Genomic DNA, 20,097 nt, shown 5'->3' on the forward strand with positions numbered 1-20,097 from the left:
ATAATAAGAGTGTATGGGTAATCCAGAGAAGCAGAAAACAGGCAAGTTTTCAAGTGTGCGATCTATTGCTTGTGGGAGAGCTGCTGAGACAAACATCAATGAACTAATAATATTTAGGGTAATAGGATCAGAAAAGTTTCCCTCCAGAGACAGAAGCTGCAAATGCTTCCCACCTACCTAGGTCCTCACTGAAATCTTTAAATAGAAGAAAAAAATTTTGTTCCCCATCTGTTTCTGACTGAGGTGGGAAGGAAGGAAAGAAATGAAACTCCATAGGGTCTTGGTTAACAGGAACAAATCTACTTGGCACCCATCACTGTCACTGTTAATAAACACTTTGTGGATACTCCCAATGAGGCTGCCACTTAAACAGTCTTCTGGAAGTTGGACCCAAACAGCAACCTCACCTAAGAAGTTGAACCCTCAGTGTGAGAGACAGATGGCTCACTGTCAGGCACCAAAGACCTTCAGATGGTCCTGATGAAGACTGGAGATCCTCATCACACCTTAAATGCTACTGTGCTAAAACATTCATACGGATGTACAGAGAATGACAAACGACAGCTGTCGAGGTACCTCACTTAAAGGAACACAGCAAAGACAACCAAAGAGTGATCAATGTAACAATGATCATGATTCTTGCCACCCTCCCCCTCCACCACCACCTTTTTCAAACTTCGTGAAGTTACAATAATGTCTTGATGATTCTGAAAAATAAAAATGGCACATGCAACAAACAAAAATTTTAATGGTCTTACTTGTAACCAAGGTGCCCTTAGATTGGTCAGTAAACAGTTACCCTAAAAATGGGACATTGGCTCAATATACCAGGGTGTCTAATCATTTTGGTAAGTATGTCTCAATTACAAGCCCTCACTAGTCACAGCTGCTCCAACATAAAGGCAAAATCCTAATGAATTAACTAACGAATCACTTAATCCTAAAGAATTAACTCAGATCATCAGAACTCTCAAGAAGAATTTTATGCTCCCTAAATATCTGCAAGTCAAAACCAAAGCAGGTCGAGCAAATTACCATGTTCACAATATATCTTTGTGCAGAAAGAATTCCAAGTATCAATGAATATTTCAACATGGCAATTCTAAATATTTGGCCTGCTGTAGACTTGTAAAACATTCAAGAGAAACCTTCCTAACTCAAGAGAAATTCAGCGAGGGAAAAATTTAAGTGGTACCAATTTGTTTTCCAATGTGCATTTACTTAAGTTACTTAGAGAGCATTTGATTAATTTTGAGGCCATGTAGCCACAAGTTCTACCTGAAGATAAATATTACCATAGAACAAGGATTAGTTTAGTTGGCATATTTTTTTTAATTTGCATCTACTTCAAAGGATGAAGTAGTAAAACACAATGCATTTTTTCAGTAAACAGTCTGAGCCAATTACAATAGATACTAATGCGATCTTTCAATCCATGTGGGTTTGCTCTTCCATTTTGGTCCAACTTCTCAGGGAAACATAAAAGCATGCAGTTACCACATATAGAAATCCATGCGCACGCACACACACACACACACACACATGCACGCTACTGTGGAATTTCCGAAGATATTTATCTTCCTCTTCAAGGTGACCTTTATTTTTTTTTAAAGCCAATGGTTATTAGAATAATCAAAGGCATAAGCCAACATAGGGATGGCATGAAATAAAACTCTCATCCCAGGGCCACACGTGAATTATATTAGTGAGAATGGATGAATGAATTTTTTTGCAATTATTTTGGTAATTGCAATGATCAGAATATATCGAAAACCCATAGGCCAATGTGGTGACCTGCTATATTTAGCAACAATCTTTTTTGTAACATCCATAACATGAACAGTACATGAAATGTAGATCTTGAAACATTTACTATACCAGAACTTGACTGGCTCTCGGGTGGCAGATGACAAACTGATGGGAAATGATGTGGATCAGATAGAATAGGAAAGAGAATGAGCTGAATGCAAGAGACAGAAGAAAGAGATTGATTATTAAATATTAGAAAAAGCATCCATCACCAACGTTGAGAATGACAATAAAGAAATAAAACACACATTCTGACAATCACCTTTTTTTTTCAGTCCCTCCTCCAAGAGAAAAAAAAAAACCACTCACCATTAATTAGATCATTAATAACATGTGGCACTGTTTCCCCATTATCTCTTCCCTCTTAAGAATAAAACTGGCTCCACTAATTACAATAAAGTGTTTTCCAAAGGAGAAGCCAGCTTTAGAAGGCACCTGGCTCTCAGCACACTATATAATTTATCCTACATGGGTGCTTTTCCAGAGACCATCAATTTCTTAAAGTGCACACGAAAGTTTTCCATTTTTAAACTCGTGACACGTAAGCTTGTCCCACACCATATCGTTTTTGTCTTTATTTCTACGTTTGGGGAAAAAGAGCTGAGGATCCAAGGAAAATTGGGCAGGATGACCTTCTGTTGTTGGAGAAAGGGATCTGTGCCCTCATGATACCATCAACAGCCTTTCAAGTAAAAGAAAGAAACACTTCATAGGGGGACAAGTCCAACTATCTATCTAGAGATGGTCTGTAGTTGCCGTGGCAATACTATTCCTCGTTCCTTGGGTTTCTACCAAGACAACCACTTGAAAAGTACCTAAAATTGCGCCTATCACGATTTTCCCCACTCACTGTTCAATTTTCCACCAATCAATGGTCATTGGAAACTGTGACCTACCCTCCCATCCCTAATTGTGTCTGAGGCCGATGGATACAGGATGTGTTAAAGCAATGCCATCCCCTGGAAGGACCCTCCAGAGTTTGGCTTTTTAAAAAAAAAGCACCAGAGTCCTACTTTTGACACCTTCAGCTGCAGTTCTGAGAATAACTCCCACAGCTCTGCAGAATATTAATGGGTCTCTAAAGAATCATGCTAATCTATAAATAAAAGAATGCAGAAATCCTCAATAGGCCAATTTTGTTAAGTAATTAAAATGAAAAATGTGAACAGAAATACCATTATCTTCAAAAAGCTGGAATTCACGTACATGAAGACTTCAAAGCATGTAACAGAGTATCATTTATTTTTAACACCTATGTGGGGGCTGGTTTTAGTTTTGTCCCGAAACAAATGGCCCTTCCACATTTCTTGCACATAAGGCTTATTTGAGCCAGACTGTTTCATTTCTCCCACTCACAGAAAGAGCCATATTTTTTTTTCTTTACAAAGGCCCTAGTGATTTGTTTTCTTTAACAAATTCAAGGATCGCTGATTGTAGAGTTATATACAGCACTGAGGTACTTGCTCTGGGGGAGAAAGTTAGACAGTGTTTATAAACCACTGTGTTGAATGAGGAGGTCCTCAAAATGTCATTGTCTCCATCCAATTTCTTCCAGGGCAAAATTATGCCAGAAAGGTCTCCACTTGCCCTTTCGTGGTCCTGGGGAAAACCATCACACTGTCTAAAGAATATATTCTAGATTCTTCTGATCCTTATGTACTGTCCTTCCTGATGACTGATCTGGTGCAGGAGGATACACCCAGGCTCAGAGCAGCCAGGTAGATGTGGGTTCAGTCCCTCCTTTGCAAACTGACTGCAGTGTGAGCTCAGGGCCAGGAGCTATGGCTCTCTGGGCCTCCCCTTCTCCATCTGTATAATGGGCGGGGGGCATCAGTTCTTTCTCAGACTTGATAGGATAGACTAAATAGGACTATTAGTGTTATCAGTTGTGTGGAAGTAAAAACAGGCCCATGAGAAAAGCTCTTTTCTTTCCTCTTTTGCTTATTTGACTTCATCTGGCTGCCCGTCAGGGGTGAAAAAATAACACCATGTTGACCTTGAAAAAGATTAGGAAGCTTCTCAGCTTGAAGTGAAAGCAGGGAGAGTGAGCTCAGGCATTTGTCACACACACACACACACACACACACATACACACACACGCAAAAGGAGGCTTAAATATGGTGTTTTATAGGAAAGGGAGTTTCCCATCACGGAGGTCAAACATATTTCTTTCAGTTTTTCTCTCCCCAGATGCAATGGTGTGTCAGTTGCTGTCAAAAAGCAGGTTACACACAGCACACATAACATGGTATCATTAAATACATGCGTGTGTGTGTGTGTGTGTGTGTGTGTGTGTGTAGAAAACAGAAGGGAAGGCAAAACACCAGACTGTTTCCAGCATAACTTCTGGATCCTATAAGGGTGGGTTTCACTAGCTTTGTTCTTCCCCCAAATTTTCTAACATTTTTGCAGTGAGCATGTGATACGCTTGTTACCAAATCTATGAAATACACATATTGAAAGGAGCTACTTAAAAAGAATCCCTCTCCTCCCAAAGCCAAAGAATTCACTTCCGCTTATTATGCGTATGATCACAAAGGAATCCGAAGCTGCTCTGAGAGGAAATGGAGGTACTCTGGAATGCCTTCCTCTCTGGCACACCTCTCAATTCCCACGTGTGGCAGGGAAGGTTCCTCCAGCCCCCTCTGCTCTTCTCAAGGAAAAGACCCCAAGTACTTTCATACCTTGCAGATCAGCTCCAGGGTGTCCCGGGCAGTGTCCCCGGGCCGGACAACCGTCAGGGCTGGCTGATTATTTGGCAGACAGAACCAGGATGGAGTGAAATATTCATGGACCCAAATGTCGCAGTCAGGATTGTGCTGGTGGACGCTGGGCAGGACCATTTCTTTTTCCCTCTACGGTAAGAAATAAAGTTAGCCGGGCAACAGTAGTCAGGACTTGCTATCTCAGATCCCCAGATCGTACGGGGGATTAGTTATTCCCATGAACATGGCCCAGAGCAGAAATGGTGGCACTGGTTAAGGACAGAGGGGAATATTCCGAGGCAGGAAGAAACTACCGAGAGAAGCACTTTAATGGAGGAAGGAGAGATTTCTTAGATACGGTTTCTTAGACCCGGTCCATGGCATGCACGGGTGGGCAGTGTGTGAGTGAGTGGGCACTGAAATTTGGAAGAAAGAAAGAAATGGATCGTCCATTCAGCTCAGTGTTCTTGCTATGATTTCTTCCACCAACCCGCCTTAATTTAGAGCAGGGAATTCCTACAGCAAGAATATCTACTGTGTGAGTTATATGTTTCAAAGGCAAGAGTGAGGCCCCAAGGACATTTTTAAAGACAAGATTATGTTCTAGCACTCATATTTACAGGGAGCATCATCTTTGTGCTTGCATTTGACCTCCAGCACAGTTCCGGGAGGGAGACAGTTCCATTTCCCAGATGAGGTTCAGGGAACCTTAAGGCATGAGCTCGCTGGCCTTATTAGGCTGTTGCCACATTCCACCCTCCCCACCACTCTGCCTGAGGGCCAGGGAGTAGCACCAAGTTTGTAAGGATGGGAAAAGATGTGTCTTATGTACGCATTCAGCAGCTGGGTTGATCTAAGCATACGCAACTAAAACACTCCATAGCAATGAAATAGGAGCCCAATCTCTTTGAAATTAGCAAACAAAGAATGATGTTAGATTTCAGCAATGTAGAAAGAATATGGATGGGCAAGATGTGCTTTGATAAGACTTGATTATTGGTTTAAAACCAGGCCACCAATCAGAAATACATATCTATAGGTTACCAAGAACAAGGCTGGTATTGGCAAATTACAAGAAGAAACAAATTTCCAAACAGAGGCTGAGAGGTGGTAATGTAACAACTTTCATTCATAAAAAGAACGAATCCCAGAATGGGGGACATATTTTTGTAAAGGCTACTAAACTAAATTCACTTGAGAAAACAATTTCAGCTCTGGCTTTGAATGATGTCATTTGTGCAGATAAGCTGTGAGCCCCAAGGAAGGCCTGGCAAAAAACAATCAACTTGGCTAAATCCCATTAACTAAAATTGGAATTTTCCTACTGTCCTCACGCACCATGTAAAATAAATGCCCCTTAGCACTGGATCAGCCCAAGTTTTGCATCTAAACTGATCTTGGAGATCAAGGCATTCTAGCCAAGAAGTGGAATAAAGAAGTATCTCCGAGAAATGGAAAAACAAAAGGGACACAGAAATCCAAAGGAAAAGCATTTGCAGGCTCCAGGATCTGTGTGTCTGGAGAGGGTATCCCAACATTAAAAGTGAACTAATAATGGGGCGCCTGGGTGGCTCAGTTGTTAAGCATCTGCCTTCGGCTCAGGTCATGATCCCAGGGTCCTGGGATCGAGCCCCGCATGGGGCTCCCTGCTCGGCGGGAAGCCTGCTTCTCCTTCTCCCATTGCCCCCTGCTTATGTTCCTTCTCTAGTTGTCTCTCTCTCTGTCAAATAAATTAATTAAATCTTAAAAAAATAAAAGTGAACTAATAATAGTATGCAAGATGAGTTATCTAACTTCAGAAATGGCTTCATTAACATCAAAAACTATGCTTGGATTGCACGTAGGTATAGCGATTTAATTACACCAGATCTCATCAGAGAGAGTTTTTCAGAGGGCTGTGGATGGGTATTTCCAAGGACACCTGCTTCTGCACCCACGATGACATAATCCAGGAGTAGTTCGAGTACAAAAGTGAGAAAAGGCCTGCCCGTGGCCACTCGTCTCTCCTCCCCCTCCAATGGCCCGAACTCCCCATCGCACCCTGGCTTCAGAGGCTCAACTCCATCTAGAATGCGGGGCTGTGCTGACTGCTGACCACTGCTGCTTGGTTGCATGGCAACCGGGGGCTGAACTCTCTGTCATATTGATTCCGAGTCCGAGAACCAGAGGATCGTTCCAAGGTTGCATTATCAACATCAGAAACCCCTGAACAAAGAGGTTGTTGGTATCACTACCAGGGTCTTTAAAACTCGGGATGTCCATTTATTTAGAGGCTGAAAAAAGTGGCCCAGAAAAAAAAAAAATCAATATTCTTTATGGGCTTTCAATCAGAGCAGTTTGACAACCCCTTTTAAATCCAAGCATAAGGTTGGAACGAGTCTGTGAATCTTTAATTGAATACTTGTCTTCAGGAGGCAAATGCAGCTTTTTTTTAAAGAGTATACTATCGGAACAGTTCTTTGAAATTAATGGGAACAAAACAGCATGTGTGAGCAGAGAGGGAGGGCAGTAAGAACTCACTTCTTGGGAATGGAAATTGCATATAAAAGGAATCGGCAATGACATAAAATCCTCAGCTCCCCGGAACCCAAATTTTGTCTTAAATTCTAGACGGGAAATTACACATCCAAATGATAAGTATTGAAAATGTTATGTCAGCAGGAGCATGTTCTTATTGTTTCCAAGTTTTAAACATTAAAGGCTTTTCCATCTTTTACTGACCTGTTACATAACTTTGAAGATCTGATCATTTCAGTATTTAACAGAGTCCACTTAATTTTAGGGTCCCAAGAACCCACTGAACTGTGTGATGTTGATACATTTGTGATACTTTTAGAAAAGGAATGTGTTTATTTTTACCTTGCCATCTGGAACAGTGTCATCAAATATTCCCTCTAAAGATTTCTTTACAGCATCCGTTCCCTCTCCAAACACCTGCACATACAAAAGGATCATCTTAAAAAGGACCTTGGGCAGGAGGGCAAACGAAGCATGGGAAGGGGGACGGAAAATGGACATGGCTCTTAGAAAACATTACAGAAGTTTCCAGCTACTACTCTATCAGATCCATAAATAGGGAACATAATTCCATGGTAGCAGACCATGAAAAATATGTTCCTCTAACTGGATCACTTCCCATATTTTTGACAACTCAAAAAAAAAAAAAGAAGAAAAGAAAAAGTTAGCTTTTAGATCTGGAAAACTCGTTTAGATTTATTTATTTTTTATTTTTTATTTTTTAAAGATTTTATTTATTTATTTGAGAGAGAGAGAATGAGAGACAGAGAGCAGGAGAGGGAGGAGGCTCAGAGGGAGAAGCAGACTCCCTGCTGAGCAGGGAGCCCGATGTGGGACTCAATCTCGGGACTCCAGGATCATGACCTGAGCTGAAGGCAGTTGCTTAACCAACTGAGCCACCCAGGTGCCCAAATTCGTTTAGATTTAAAGACAATATGCTTGCAAAAGCAATGAGCTAGGTCTCTTCACATTGAAGTTTCTGCAATTCCCTCCTAGACACGATCAAACATTTATCAATAATTTTTCATACTCTGTGGAGTAGAACCTGAGAACATACATTTATAGTACCTTCCACACCACAGAAAAGGTTGTTTTTTTTTTTTAATTTAAAAAACAGAAATTTGTCTGTTCTTTGAAATTAAATGAATTCTGCTAAGTAGTCAAAATCTAAACACGCAGACAGGAGAAATTACTTATATTGGCTCTAAACCAATCAGGTACCGTCAGGATAATACAGATGATTAAGAAAAAGGCTTTCTCCTGATGCAAATGAGATTGATAGAAACAGACCATTTTTGTCCAATTCAAAGTACTGAATTAGTAAGTAAATTTCTGTTGGTGCTTAAGGCTTATTCTCTTGGTGCTTATGGCTAAGCAAGAAGTTTTTTTAAACCCTGACTTTAAGAGAGAGCAACAAGAATTGCTTATAAGATGTTGCATCACCCTTTGATTTTTGAAATATGTTAAAGCATTCTCTTGGACTCCGTTAACTCGAGTCATCTACTTCAGCAGCAATAGGAATATGACATGACCTGGCACCGATGAAGTAGAACCACATGAACCAAGGCTTTTGATAGAATAGAAGGTCAAGGCGAGTTGCCAGCTACAAAGTCCTGGCATATATTTTAGTGATGGTCTGAGTCATCGGCCATCACAGGAGGATTCACACAAAACACCACCACCACCTCATAAAAGGAAGGGGGAATCCTGACTCTGAATGTCCTCCTTCTGTGGGTTTAAGCAAGAGCCACCAAGTCTCTTGTGTGATTTTTTGGATGAAATAATGACTTCCTGGGGCGCCTGGGTGGCTAGTCGGTTGAGTGTCTGTCTTCGGCTCAGATTATGATACCGGAGTCCCGGGATCAAGTCCCGTGTCAGGCTCTCTGCTCAGGGGGGAGCCTGCTTCTTCCTCTCCCCCTACCCCTCCCCTTGCTCCTTCTCTCTCGCTCATTCTCTCTCTCAAATAAATTAAATCTTAAAAAAAAAAAAAAAAAGAATGAATGACCTTCCTCTAAACTTCTTCCGATTTACACAGAAGCAAATTCCCTGGTAACAAACTTGATGACCCGCCTTCTCCAAAGACCACAGAACAGACCGCATGATTGATCGGTCCAGGCTACCTTATCATTTGCTCATCTGGTCTCCTGCAAACTCCATCAAGGATACAGATAATCCACATTTAAATAGTGAAGAACGCAGGACATTAGTTTCCAGGATTAATGTCTCTATTAAACTTCAGTTCTTAAGCAAACTAACGGCTGGGATTATCAGAACAAATAATGAGGGATCTTTTTATCAAGCCGGTCAACTGGCTTCTCACTTTGCATAAAGGCACAGAGTGAATAGGTCAAATTGGCAATCCTCACCATGACCTCCAAAATGCTCACTGCCTCACTTTCTAGCCGCCATGATCCATGAATTCAACATTCTCCTTCTCTGGAAAAGACCAACATCCGTGTTCCTTCAGTCCCTAAAACCTGAACGAGCGGTCCCGGAGCCGCTCATTTCACAAAACCAGAGAGGAGCATGACAATGACAATGGGGAGAGGTTCCCAGAAGTGACTCTAGCAGGATAGCGGTCTGGGTGAGAAGGGGTCGAAGGGACAAGGCCACAGCATCTGGCTACAGCGGGCTGACCCTGCACCACTCTTGGTGATGCCATTCACCACCTACCGAGATCCCCTTCGAGCCCCAGCATCTGGGTGGAGGGCAGAGGAGATGCCCATTTAATGTCAACCCCAAAAAGTCAAGGGCAAAGAAACAATCCAATTTCCCTGGAGGCTGCCTTTGATCCCGCGCCAGAGGCAGCTTAAAAAACTCTGTGCTCAGGTGCCCGCTTGGCTTCATCAACAAGCCCTGCTTTTTTCTGAAGACTCAGGATGAATTGTGCACTTTCAGGAGGTCTATAATTAACCAGGGTTTGGAAAGGATGCAGGTGGGGAGACTGGAGCTTGGTGACAGACTAATAGCAGAGTTCAAAGTTAAGAGTATACATTATCTATTAAAAGCGTCTAGCGCAACCAACTTCTTTGTGTCAACTAGCTGATTTGAAGTAACAGACAGTATCAATAAAGGCCCACATAGCCCAAGGTGAGCTGGCCGTGGGAGCGATCTGGGCTTGCTTCTTACCTGATTGATGCTGGGGCGTCCCTGCTTCTTTTTGGAGGTAGTGTCCAGACCCCAAAGGGAAGAAAACCTGCTCCTTCGCTTGCTTGCAGATCTGGACATGGCCTGAGTACGACGTCTCACTCCAGTCTCACCAGTGCGAGCTGCCACCTGAGGACGGTGAGGAACCACATCAACAAGAGAGAGGTGTCAGGACCACTCACCTGCTCCTCGGGTTCCCCACGAAGCCAGACCCCCAGGGAGCGGCTCTCTCTGCTTGCCGGATGGGATGCTGCCTGATTTGTGAATTACTTAATAAAGCCAATTAGATCTTCAAATTCATAGAAATGTTTTTTAAAAAAGCCAACACTGATCCCACCACCAGAGCATTTCATCTCTGACTCATATACGTTGGGACTTTGAGGGCCCTTCGTGGATTTAAAATGTAACTGAAAGTTTGGCAAACTCAATCACTGTCTGAAATCATCAGGAAAACAGTAATATGTAAAATAGTAACAGAATGTATAGGTCCTGTTTCCAAGAAGTAGATGCCCCTCTGGTCACAGGATTGAACTCGAGCAGCAAGTTAAACTAACCATGCTATCTTGAGATTCTCCCCAAATGCTATAGAGCTGTTTCTACATTCTAGAAAAATGGTGCCTCAGTGTCAGCAAAACAGTGCAAACAATATGTGTTGGTTGTTGTGATTCCATGTGAAAAAGCTAAATTTACCAAGTCTTCCACTAATTTTCTCAGAATTACATAATTCCCTTCTTAGGGAAGTGACAGTCCCCCAATATCATTCTCCCTCTGCCTCCATCAGAGAAACCCCCCAGGTAGCTGAGCACATGGCTACCCAAAGTTGACTTATTTTCCTTTGTAGCAGGACATGCGCTTGTGGCTAAGTTCTGGTCACTGGGAGATAAGCAGAAGGGCTATTTGCAATCTCCAGGAATCATCCTCAAGAGAAGGGGGACTTTCCCCTTATCCTTCACTTCCCTCCTTCTCGACGAAGGAAGGTCCATATGCTAACCAGTTAGTCTAGGACATTCAGACAGAACCCTTTCCAAGATGGCAGGACAATCAGATGGAAGGGACCTGGGTCTGTGAAAATGGTGAAGCCACCTTATTAGCCTTACATGTCCTATGTTTAGGTAAAAGGGGAATAAAAGTTCTGTTTTGTTAAAAAGAATAAATAAAGGGAAGCTAAACTCTGTTGAGATATTTGCAAGATGCCAGCAACCCAGACAAATATTTCTGAGGGCATCACCCCAGGTGTAAGTCTGCCTCTCGGACAACTCAAGGAGATGCCACATCTTTGTGAGGACCCCACAGAGTCCTTCCTAAGCATACATTCATGCTTGAAGTGCATCCTATGGGCTACAAGCAAAGTCCCAGGAGCTTAAGGGAACTTTTGTCAGGAGGCCTTACTAGGCCACCCACAGGCTTTCCTTTCATATAAGGGAGTGCCAGGAGGTACAGCAAGTCAGACTTGAAATGAAACCTCCCCGCCCCTTCTTTGGAGCTGGAGATGAGTCTTGGAACTTCCTTGTAATAGATTCCCACACGGGCCACTCCCAGGGTGACGGTTGCCAACTGGCAGGAGTCTAGGGGATGAAACATGTTTGGGTAACTTCAGGGGCCCCCCAGCCATCAGCATGGTGGTTAGAAGGCACACTTCTCCGGGCTTTTAAGTACTCTGGAAGCCCCATGAGTGGACTGGCAAAGATACTACAAACAGGAATCCAAACAGCTTCTCTGCGTATCAGGGGGAAGGTTTTGGTTCCAAATGAAAATAGGCAGATGAGGTCTTATGTTTTCCCAGCTTGGCAAAGAAGAAAACCCAGATCCGGGCAGATAAAAATCCCATATCCAAGACCGCGTTACAGAAAGAGCTCTAATCTAGGATTATGCTCAAGGTGTTGAGAAGGGGACAAAAAAAAAAATCACAAACCAAAAGGCACATGTTTACTTTAAATAGATAAACATTTTCTCTATTCTCATCACTTTCTTAAAGGTAAACACAAGTTGTAAAAGGAACAACTTACAATGCGCTGACATACATACATACATGCTCACATGACTATTTCAGTATAAGACTGTCATCACAAAATGAGGCTAAGAACCACTAAATAAATGGTGTTAAAGTTAAAAATCCTTGGGGCGCCTGGGTGGCTCAGCTGGTTAAGCAGCTGCCTTCGGCTCAGGTCACGATCCCGGGGTCCTGGGATGGAGCCCCGCATCGGGCTCCCTGCTCGGCGGGGAGCCTGCTTCTCCCTCTCCCTCTGCCTGCCTCTCTGCCTACTTGTTCTCTCTCTCTATCTCTATGTCAAATAAATAAATAAAATCTTTAAAAAAAAAAAAAAGTTAAAAATCCTAGAGGGGAAAAAAATGCCCATTTGGTCTCACTACCCTGTCTATATATACACGTATTATTACCTTGTTTCCTTCCTTGTAGCACAAATCAATACCTGGATCTACCATGCCTATTTAACTGCTTATTTATTACGCATCACCCCCCACAAGAACATCATCTCCAACAGGAAGAGAAGCCGGGGTTGTCTGCTACTATAGCCCTAATCACAAGGACAATAACTGACATATGCCAGGCCTCACATGTATTTGTTGATTGTGAATAAAATAAATAAACCAACATCGCAAAGCAAAAGCAGAGATCCTACATAACGTGGTTACAACAGTAACGCTTTAGTTTACAGTTCTAGGAGAGCAGAGTCCAGAAGAGGAACTTCTACAGCCATAAATATTCTCAGTTACCAGCTGACCAGTTGGTTTAGTCTGTTTAACCAATGGGCACTTCAGGGAGGGTTCTCACAGTAACTATTCTAAACTGCTGGGGGCCTTGTAAACTGCTAAAGTAAGTGCTACTCCCAACACAATAATGACCCAAAATAAGCAAAGGGATTTGGGAGGGGGGCGGCTGGCAAAAGAACTAGTAGACAAGAGCTCAAGAGTTTCTCAATGATCTTTGCCTAGACAATGCCTCTCTTTGTGGCCGGAACCTGATTACTCTATCATTCTGCTCATCTGTGCAAACAAGAACAATGATAACCTTCTTTCAAAGAGTACAGCGGGGACCCTTCAGTTAATTACCAAATCACTGAGCATTATGGGAAGCCCTCCTGGTGAATGGGACTTAAATTGTAGCCCAAATCTCTCCGCCCCCCCGCCCCCCCCACCCCCCGGTCAGCTCGACTGACCTCACACCTCCTCCTCCAATGCCCGCCCCCAAAAAAGAAGGAAAAAAAAAAAAAAGGTCTGGACAAAGGCTAAATTGAAGCCTGTTTCAATCCCAAGGGGGAAAAAAAAAAATTCCCTGGGGTCAAATGACAAGGAGAGGAGGAAAAAATAAGTATCCAATAAATCAGACTGCAAAATTCCCTGCCTGGGATCTCCTGCAGGAACTGGAGCAACAAACAGGAACAGATACCTAACAGGCTTGCCTAACTGGTTCTGTCTGAGGTGAAACCCCTCATGGAAAAGAGAAGTTTGCAAGGGCATCTAGACATACGGGCACCCAGATTCACCTTGCAGATGCAGCTGGGGCCAGGGGTTGGGGGGAACCACCCAAGGCAAAGAGAGCTGCACATAAGGAATTAAATATTCTTCTTTAAAATAACTGACCAGGGACGCCTGGGTGGCTCAGTTGGTTAAGCGGCTGCCTTTGGCTCAGGTCATGATCCCAGAGTCCTGGGATTGAGCCCTGCATGGGGCTCCTTGCTCTCGGCAGGGGCGGGGGAGTCTGCTTCTCCCTCTGCCTGATGCTCCCCTTGCTTGTGTTCTCTCTCTCTCTCTCTCTCTGACAAATAAAATCTTTAAAATAAAATAAAATAAAATCAATGACCAAAAAGCCTAAGTTACTAACCTTCCCATCTTGAGCTGGCCAGACTGTCACAGCCTGCCCATCAAAAGAAAAAGATAGACAAATCACAGATAGTGAGGTAGAGGAAATTAGATGGACGGGAGATAAGTTACGGAAGGGTAACAATACAGTGACTTACTTCCTTGTTTCAGAGAAGTTAACTCCAGTGGCTTTGAAGAAAATGAGGCAACGAAGTTTTAGGTGGACAGCAAAATTATTTCTTCCAAAAAATCTAATCAAGCCCAGGAAAAGGAAAAGGCCATTTGGATGCTTGGGGCTTAGAACGAATATGGGATCTGCATCACTGGTATCATGAGCTCCGTTAACACAAACACCACGTCGGTCTATGACATTCTTGCAAGAATTTTTATCCCAATAATTTTTTTTTTTTTTTTTTTTTTAGAATAAGCCAATTGAGATTTGGTCAAGTTACAAATTGGTGTCCAGGTCTCAGAGAGACAGCCCTAAAGTCTCAAACTGAAAACATTTGCAAGACTTATTCATCACTCAGGCGCCTGGGTGGCTCAGTCGTTAAGCGTCTGCCTTCGGCTCAGGTCATGATCTCAGGGCCCTGGGATCGAGTCCCACATCGGGCTCCCTGCTCCGCACGAAGCCTACTTCTCCCTCTCCCACTCCCTCCTGCTTGTGTTCCTGCTCTCGCTCTCTCTCTCTCTCTGTCAAATAAAATAAAATCTTTAAAAAAAAAAAAGACATTCATCACAGTGCGTTGACCCATCACTATTTAAAAAAAAAAGGACTTAATAGCTATATGGAGAGGTGGTAGCCAGGGAGACCAAGAGAGACCAAGAGCTGAGCTGTAATTAGCAGAACAAATCAGGATGCCAGTTTTATTTAATAAGTCCAGAAATTGGTTTAAGACTTCTTTAAAAATGTAAATCTACCCCTAATTATCTGAATGATGACGCTAATCTATTTATAAAGAATACAAACGCCTTTGACTGAATTACAGCTCTGAATTCAATTGAAGGGTACAGCTGACATGACAATCCAAGAGCAGCCCAGCTAAGGTTTTCCAAAGCCGCTTCTGGAACCTGCGCCTTAACATTTAATTCGCAGCAAATGTGCTAAGGTGCAGTACGTTTTAAGTGGGTGTTGACTTGGATGGGCTGAAACCATGTTACTCGCACAGCAATTTTTGAGAAGAAAGGAGCCAAAAGAACATAAAGCTGTTCGCAATTTAGCAAGTACATAAAATTACAGACTGCAAACACACAACACGATGCAATCTGCCGCTCTGGAGGTCAGAGGAACATTCTCTTTCCCAAGCAGATACGTATGTCGGGCTGGAAAATCATGGAACATCTTTACCTTCCTCGAGTGCATCAGGTATTTATGACTGTCAAGAACTGACTTCCAGAATTATAACATTTAAAAATAAAGTGAAAAGGAAGATCTCCAAAGAGATCTACGTTCAATATATGGTGCATATGTTTTTGTGCATGTGTGTGAAAGAGAGAGGATGCATTTATGTGTGAGAGAGCTTTCCACTTAACATTTCCATGAGGTTAATATAAAAAAATCTGTATTTGGATTAAAACCAGGACACTGCCTAAAGATGACACGAGTTATCAACAAACACTACATGCAGAGATCTCTTCAGATAATACCTTTCATATTTTCTTTGCACAATAATTTAGGGCCCATCAAGAGAGGCTTAAGTAATAAATTTCAGAACAGATTCAAATGAAGATCTGTACCCACCGCAGAGGAGAGCACATGTCAGAAATCCACACATCACAGTAAAGCAGAAAAACACTGCAGAGACTCTTGTCGAGTCCTGCTCAGGATTAATAGTCAAGATAAATATTTCTTAAACCCCCCCCTAGCTTCTACTCACCAGGGCATGAAAGGATGATACAGAAAAGATCCCAAGACGGCCCATTGCCACTTTCGTTGGTCGGCTTGCAAAAGCAAGTAGCCTTTTGGGGTTTGGCAGTTCCCCACCTTGGAGGCTAGCTAAGTAACAGCGGTAACGAAATAGGTCCATTTGGAACTGTTCAAGATTTTGCTCCCAAACAAAGATCTACAGTGGTGAAAAGGTGAGTAAAAGGGAAAACAAACGTTAACAACTTCATCCTACACAAACGTGACAAATCTGTATGTTCTCAAGGTATTGATTATAATCCTAAAGGGTAAACAACAGGTACTCTAAGTTTCTTAGGGAACAGCAGCTCAAGTCTTACTGTTTTCATAACTTAACGTGCTCCGCCCCCCACTCCCCCCGCAAAGATCTACAGTCACACATCCAGTTTGGTAAAAAGAAAGTATATGTTAGTTACTCTGTGTCCTCCTGTTACAGATGTCACGTTTGTGGGCATTCTAGCCCATCAGCTCCAAGCTCTGGGCCACAAACCCAAGGAAGTAAAATATGTAGGATTTCTACCACTGGAGAATTCTAGGACTTGCCAAGAGATGACTTTTTAAAGAAAGACAAAGAAAAAAGAAAAGTGAGGCGAAGAGACCAGGAGCTTTTGGGAAGAGGTCATGGCAGACAATACAGGGTGGGAAGCAGAAAACACTAGAAGGTGAAGAGAAGACTGAGGCTCTGGAATAGAATTCCAACCATAGAGTATATATATCCAAGATATGTGTCCTCGTTTTTCAAAATGGCAAAGTAATACCTACTTCCTAGGACTGAAGTGATATTTAAATGAGATCATGCAAGAATAAGACTTGGTACAGGGTCTGGTATACGGTGAAGGCTCGGTGATGTTAACAATGATATGGATAATGATTAATGGCGGACACCGACTTTTTACTTTGACTTGAAATATAGTGTTAGCGTACATGCCTATCGACAGCACTATTCACAACAGCCAAAAAGTGGAAACAGCCCAAATGTCCATCAATGGACAAATGGATTATTGTGGTGTGTACAAAGATCCACTACAATGTGGATCAATCCCAAAACATGACACGAAGTGCAAGAATTCACACACAAAAGGTCATGTATTACGTAATTCCGCTTACATAAAACATCCAAAATGGGTGAATCCATTGAGGCAGACTGCCAGGAGCAGAGGGGAGCAATTTAACAGGTACGGGGTTTCCTTCTGGGGTGAATGACAATGTTTGGCAACTAGACAGAGGTTGTGGTAGCTCAATATTGTGAATGAACGAAATGCCACTTGAATCGGAAACTTTGAAATGGGTAATTTTATGCCTCAATGACCATAAATACCGTGTCAGGTAACAGAGGGCGAGACCCATGGGAAACCACAGGCTGGCCCATGCCATCAACCATTCAGTGATTTAAATTCACTTACTCACATAATTATTTCCTAAACATTAAGACAAAGTTTCAAAGCATGACTCAATGGCTATCACTGACTTGGAAACAATTGAGAAGGCAAAAATGTCCTCTGTCACCTCGCTAAATCTTTCCTTATACTTCTGCTCATACACTGCAACGCATTTTTTAACAACAACACACTCTACCTTTTCTAAGTTGACTGAGGAGTCGGGAGTGCGTCCCTCCACAGCCGCGCCCCCACATCAACCTGAGCAGGTGGGGAAGGCAAAGTGCAGACTTCGCAATTTCACAGAGGCCCTAGAAGGAGCTTGCCCCCAGTGGGAGCGGGAAGCCTCCTCTATCAGATTCCTGTCTCTCCTTCAATGTAATGTTGTTCCCTTCCGCTCATGACAACGGGCTGTGAGCTATGGGTGAGCAACACTGACAGTTGCAATAAGGAATTCAGCAGCCTGGATGACAGGCTGACAACGACATGACCCAAGACACTCTGTGATTCCAAGGAGCGGAAGAACTTGAAAGACCCAACACTCCCGCCCAAGCCTAAACACAGAAGAATGATTACCTGATCTAATATAGTTTTCTTCTTCTTTGAATCGGTGACGGAAGACAGCTGCATTTCGCCCATTTTCTTCATCTTTTCATCCATGTCAATCTTCTGTTCCAGTTTTTTGATTTCGGACCTGAGGAGCCGGAGCGTGTCTTCCTTGTGGTGGTGCCTTGCGACGGCAGCTGCACAAGCAGAATGGATGGCGGTGATCCAGTTCTCCAGCTCCGTCTGGCTGGTGGTCTGTAAGGGGGGGGCAGGTGGGGGCCGAGAAAAAACAGCGGCCTCTTAGGTTATCGGCAGGGAACCAGTGCATTTCTGGAGTAGCCATGGCCCCAGGAGTCAGGGTGACAGGTCTGGATACGTCGTGGTCAGGCTACCCATCCTGACCTCATCTTGCAGAGACGCTGAAATAAGTTGGCCTTAGGTCAGATGCCACGCCCACCCCCAGCCTCCAAGAGCTGTCTGGAATATGAAGTCTCCGCGTCTGCTCACTTGGTGTGCTAAAGGAACTCATTTGTTGTGATGGAATGAATGTTTGTGTCTCTCCCAAATTCAAATGTTGAAATCCTAACCCCCAGTGTGATGGTATTAGGGGGTGAGGCCTTTGGGAAGTGATTAGGTCATGCGGGTGGAGCCTTCCTGCAGCGGATTAGTGCTCCTATAAAAAGAGGCCAGGGAGCTAACTAGTCCCTCTTCTGCCAAGTGAGGACACAGCAAGAAGACACAGTTTATGAGTCAGGGGGCAGGCCTGCCCAGAACTCAACCATGCTCTCACCCTGATCTTGGACTTCCAGCCTCCAGAATGTGAGAAATCAATGTCTATCACTGATAAGCCCCCCGTTTATTTATTTACTTGTGCAATTATGTTAATAGCAGTCGAAATTAAGACACTTGAATATGTGATAATCCTATTTGGAGAGCTTAGCTTCTAGTGAAGAGGGTTGTTCTGAAGCAAAGGTCAGTTTTCACAGAGGGCTGGCCACTTCCAAGGTTGAGAATGAGGCCAAGGGACATCACCGTCCAAGGAAGACAACAGCCCTGCCCCCAGTGAAATGCTGTGACCCAAATCCAAAGGCCCTATGCCAGAGGCAAGCAGCAATGACACAATTAGGGTTGTGGAAGGAGCTCAAGGCAGCCAGAAGCAGTATTATGTTCAGGGACACATGGGAGTTATCTAGGAAGTGGGGCCATCCAGCAGCGAGGAATGGCTTTCACATTTCATTTTCTTTTAAAATGGCCACCCCCAGCAATGGACAAGCAACCTCAAAGTGACTCAAGGTGCTCTGAAAGGCAAAAGTCAGAGAACAGTCTAGGGCAGACAGCTCATTCGCACTAACCCACCATTACAAATACTTCAGGAACTCAGTCAACGAGTATTTATAAGTGAGGACATGCTAGAATTTTCTGGGTATCCCCTTAAGCCCAGAGAGGTTTAATAAACACTCAGAAATTAGCTCACTGAAGAAAAAGATCTATTCAGCCACTTCAGTACTGAAGTAACAGCCAACATTTTCATGCACAAAACACTGATTTTTTTCCCCCTCTCTCTCTGATGCATCTTTTTAGCTTCCAAACTCATTGGAATGATGGTTGGCAAACAAAATTCCAGTAACAGGCCCCCACCCACCTGGTACTCTGCACCCCGGCAACCAAAGACCACCCCAGTTTGTTATTTCTGAATCTCCTCAGTTTGCTATCCCACAATGGAAACTGCAACACAGTGTCAGCCAACAGAGTCCCGACCCACTGGGCCAACCTCAACAATATGGCAGTTGTTACCTTTATAGCAAAGTACATGCCTGCACCTAAAGAAGACATCAGTGAGCGGAACAGTCTCACAGAGAAGCAACAGAGCGAAGCCAACAGAATCATCTTGTGAAAACTGAAGGGGAAAGAGGAGGTAGCAACACTGGAAATTCCAGGTAAATACTTGTAGGGACCCATAGGTCTGTACAGGAGACTCACCTTTAATGCTTAACATTGCTTCAAACTGTTAATATGTATCTCCTCTTAGAACGTCACTATCTTACATTTTATCTTTATATATCACTTTCAAGTAACTCCAGAAAAATACAGAGTTTTAGGTCCTCCCACACATGATAAATGCACCAGGCTTGCTCCTGCCTTGTATAGAGCACAGGGTTTGACCTTGGAGTCTCTCGGTGCCTCAGCATCAGTGGGTATGTTACCAAGTGGAGTTATTTTTTATCTATCTATCTATCTATCTATCTATCTATCTATCTATCTATCTATCTATCTA

General features: G+C 43.2%; 1 protein-coding gene across 1 annotated transcript in view; it reads right to left on the reverse strand.

Moving 5' to 3' along the window:
- Nucleotides 1-20,097, reverse strand: part of TIAM1 (TIAM Rac1 associated GEF 1) — a 141,329-nt gene that overhangs the window by 77,977 nt on the left and 43,255 nt on the right. Inside the window, 5 exon segments of the mRNA XM_035017585.1 lie at nt 4,494-4,664; nt 7,374-7,448; nt 10,161-10,307; nt 15,875-16,060; nt 17,853-18,077. Of these exon segments, the coding sequence (XP_034873476.1) occupies nt 4,494-4,664; nt 7,374-7,448; nt 10,161-10,307; nt 15,875-16,060; nt 17,853-18,077 (804 nt within the window).

Source organism: Mirounga leonina, unplaced genomic scaffold (assembly GCF_011800145.1).
Source record: "Mirounga leonina isolate KUSES-001 unplaced genomic scaffold, KU_Mleo_1.0 Mir_172, whole genome shotgun sequence".
Taxonomy (NCBI): Eukaryota; Metazoa; Chordata; class Mammalia; order Carnivora; family Phocidae; genus Mirounga; species Mirounga leonina.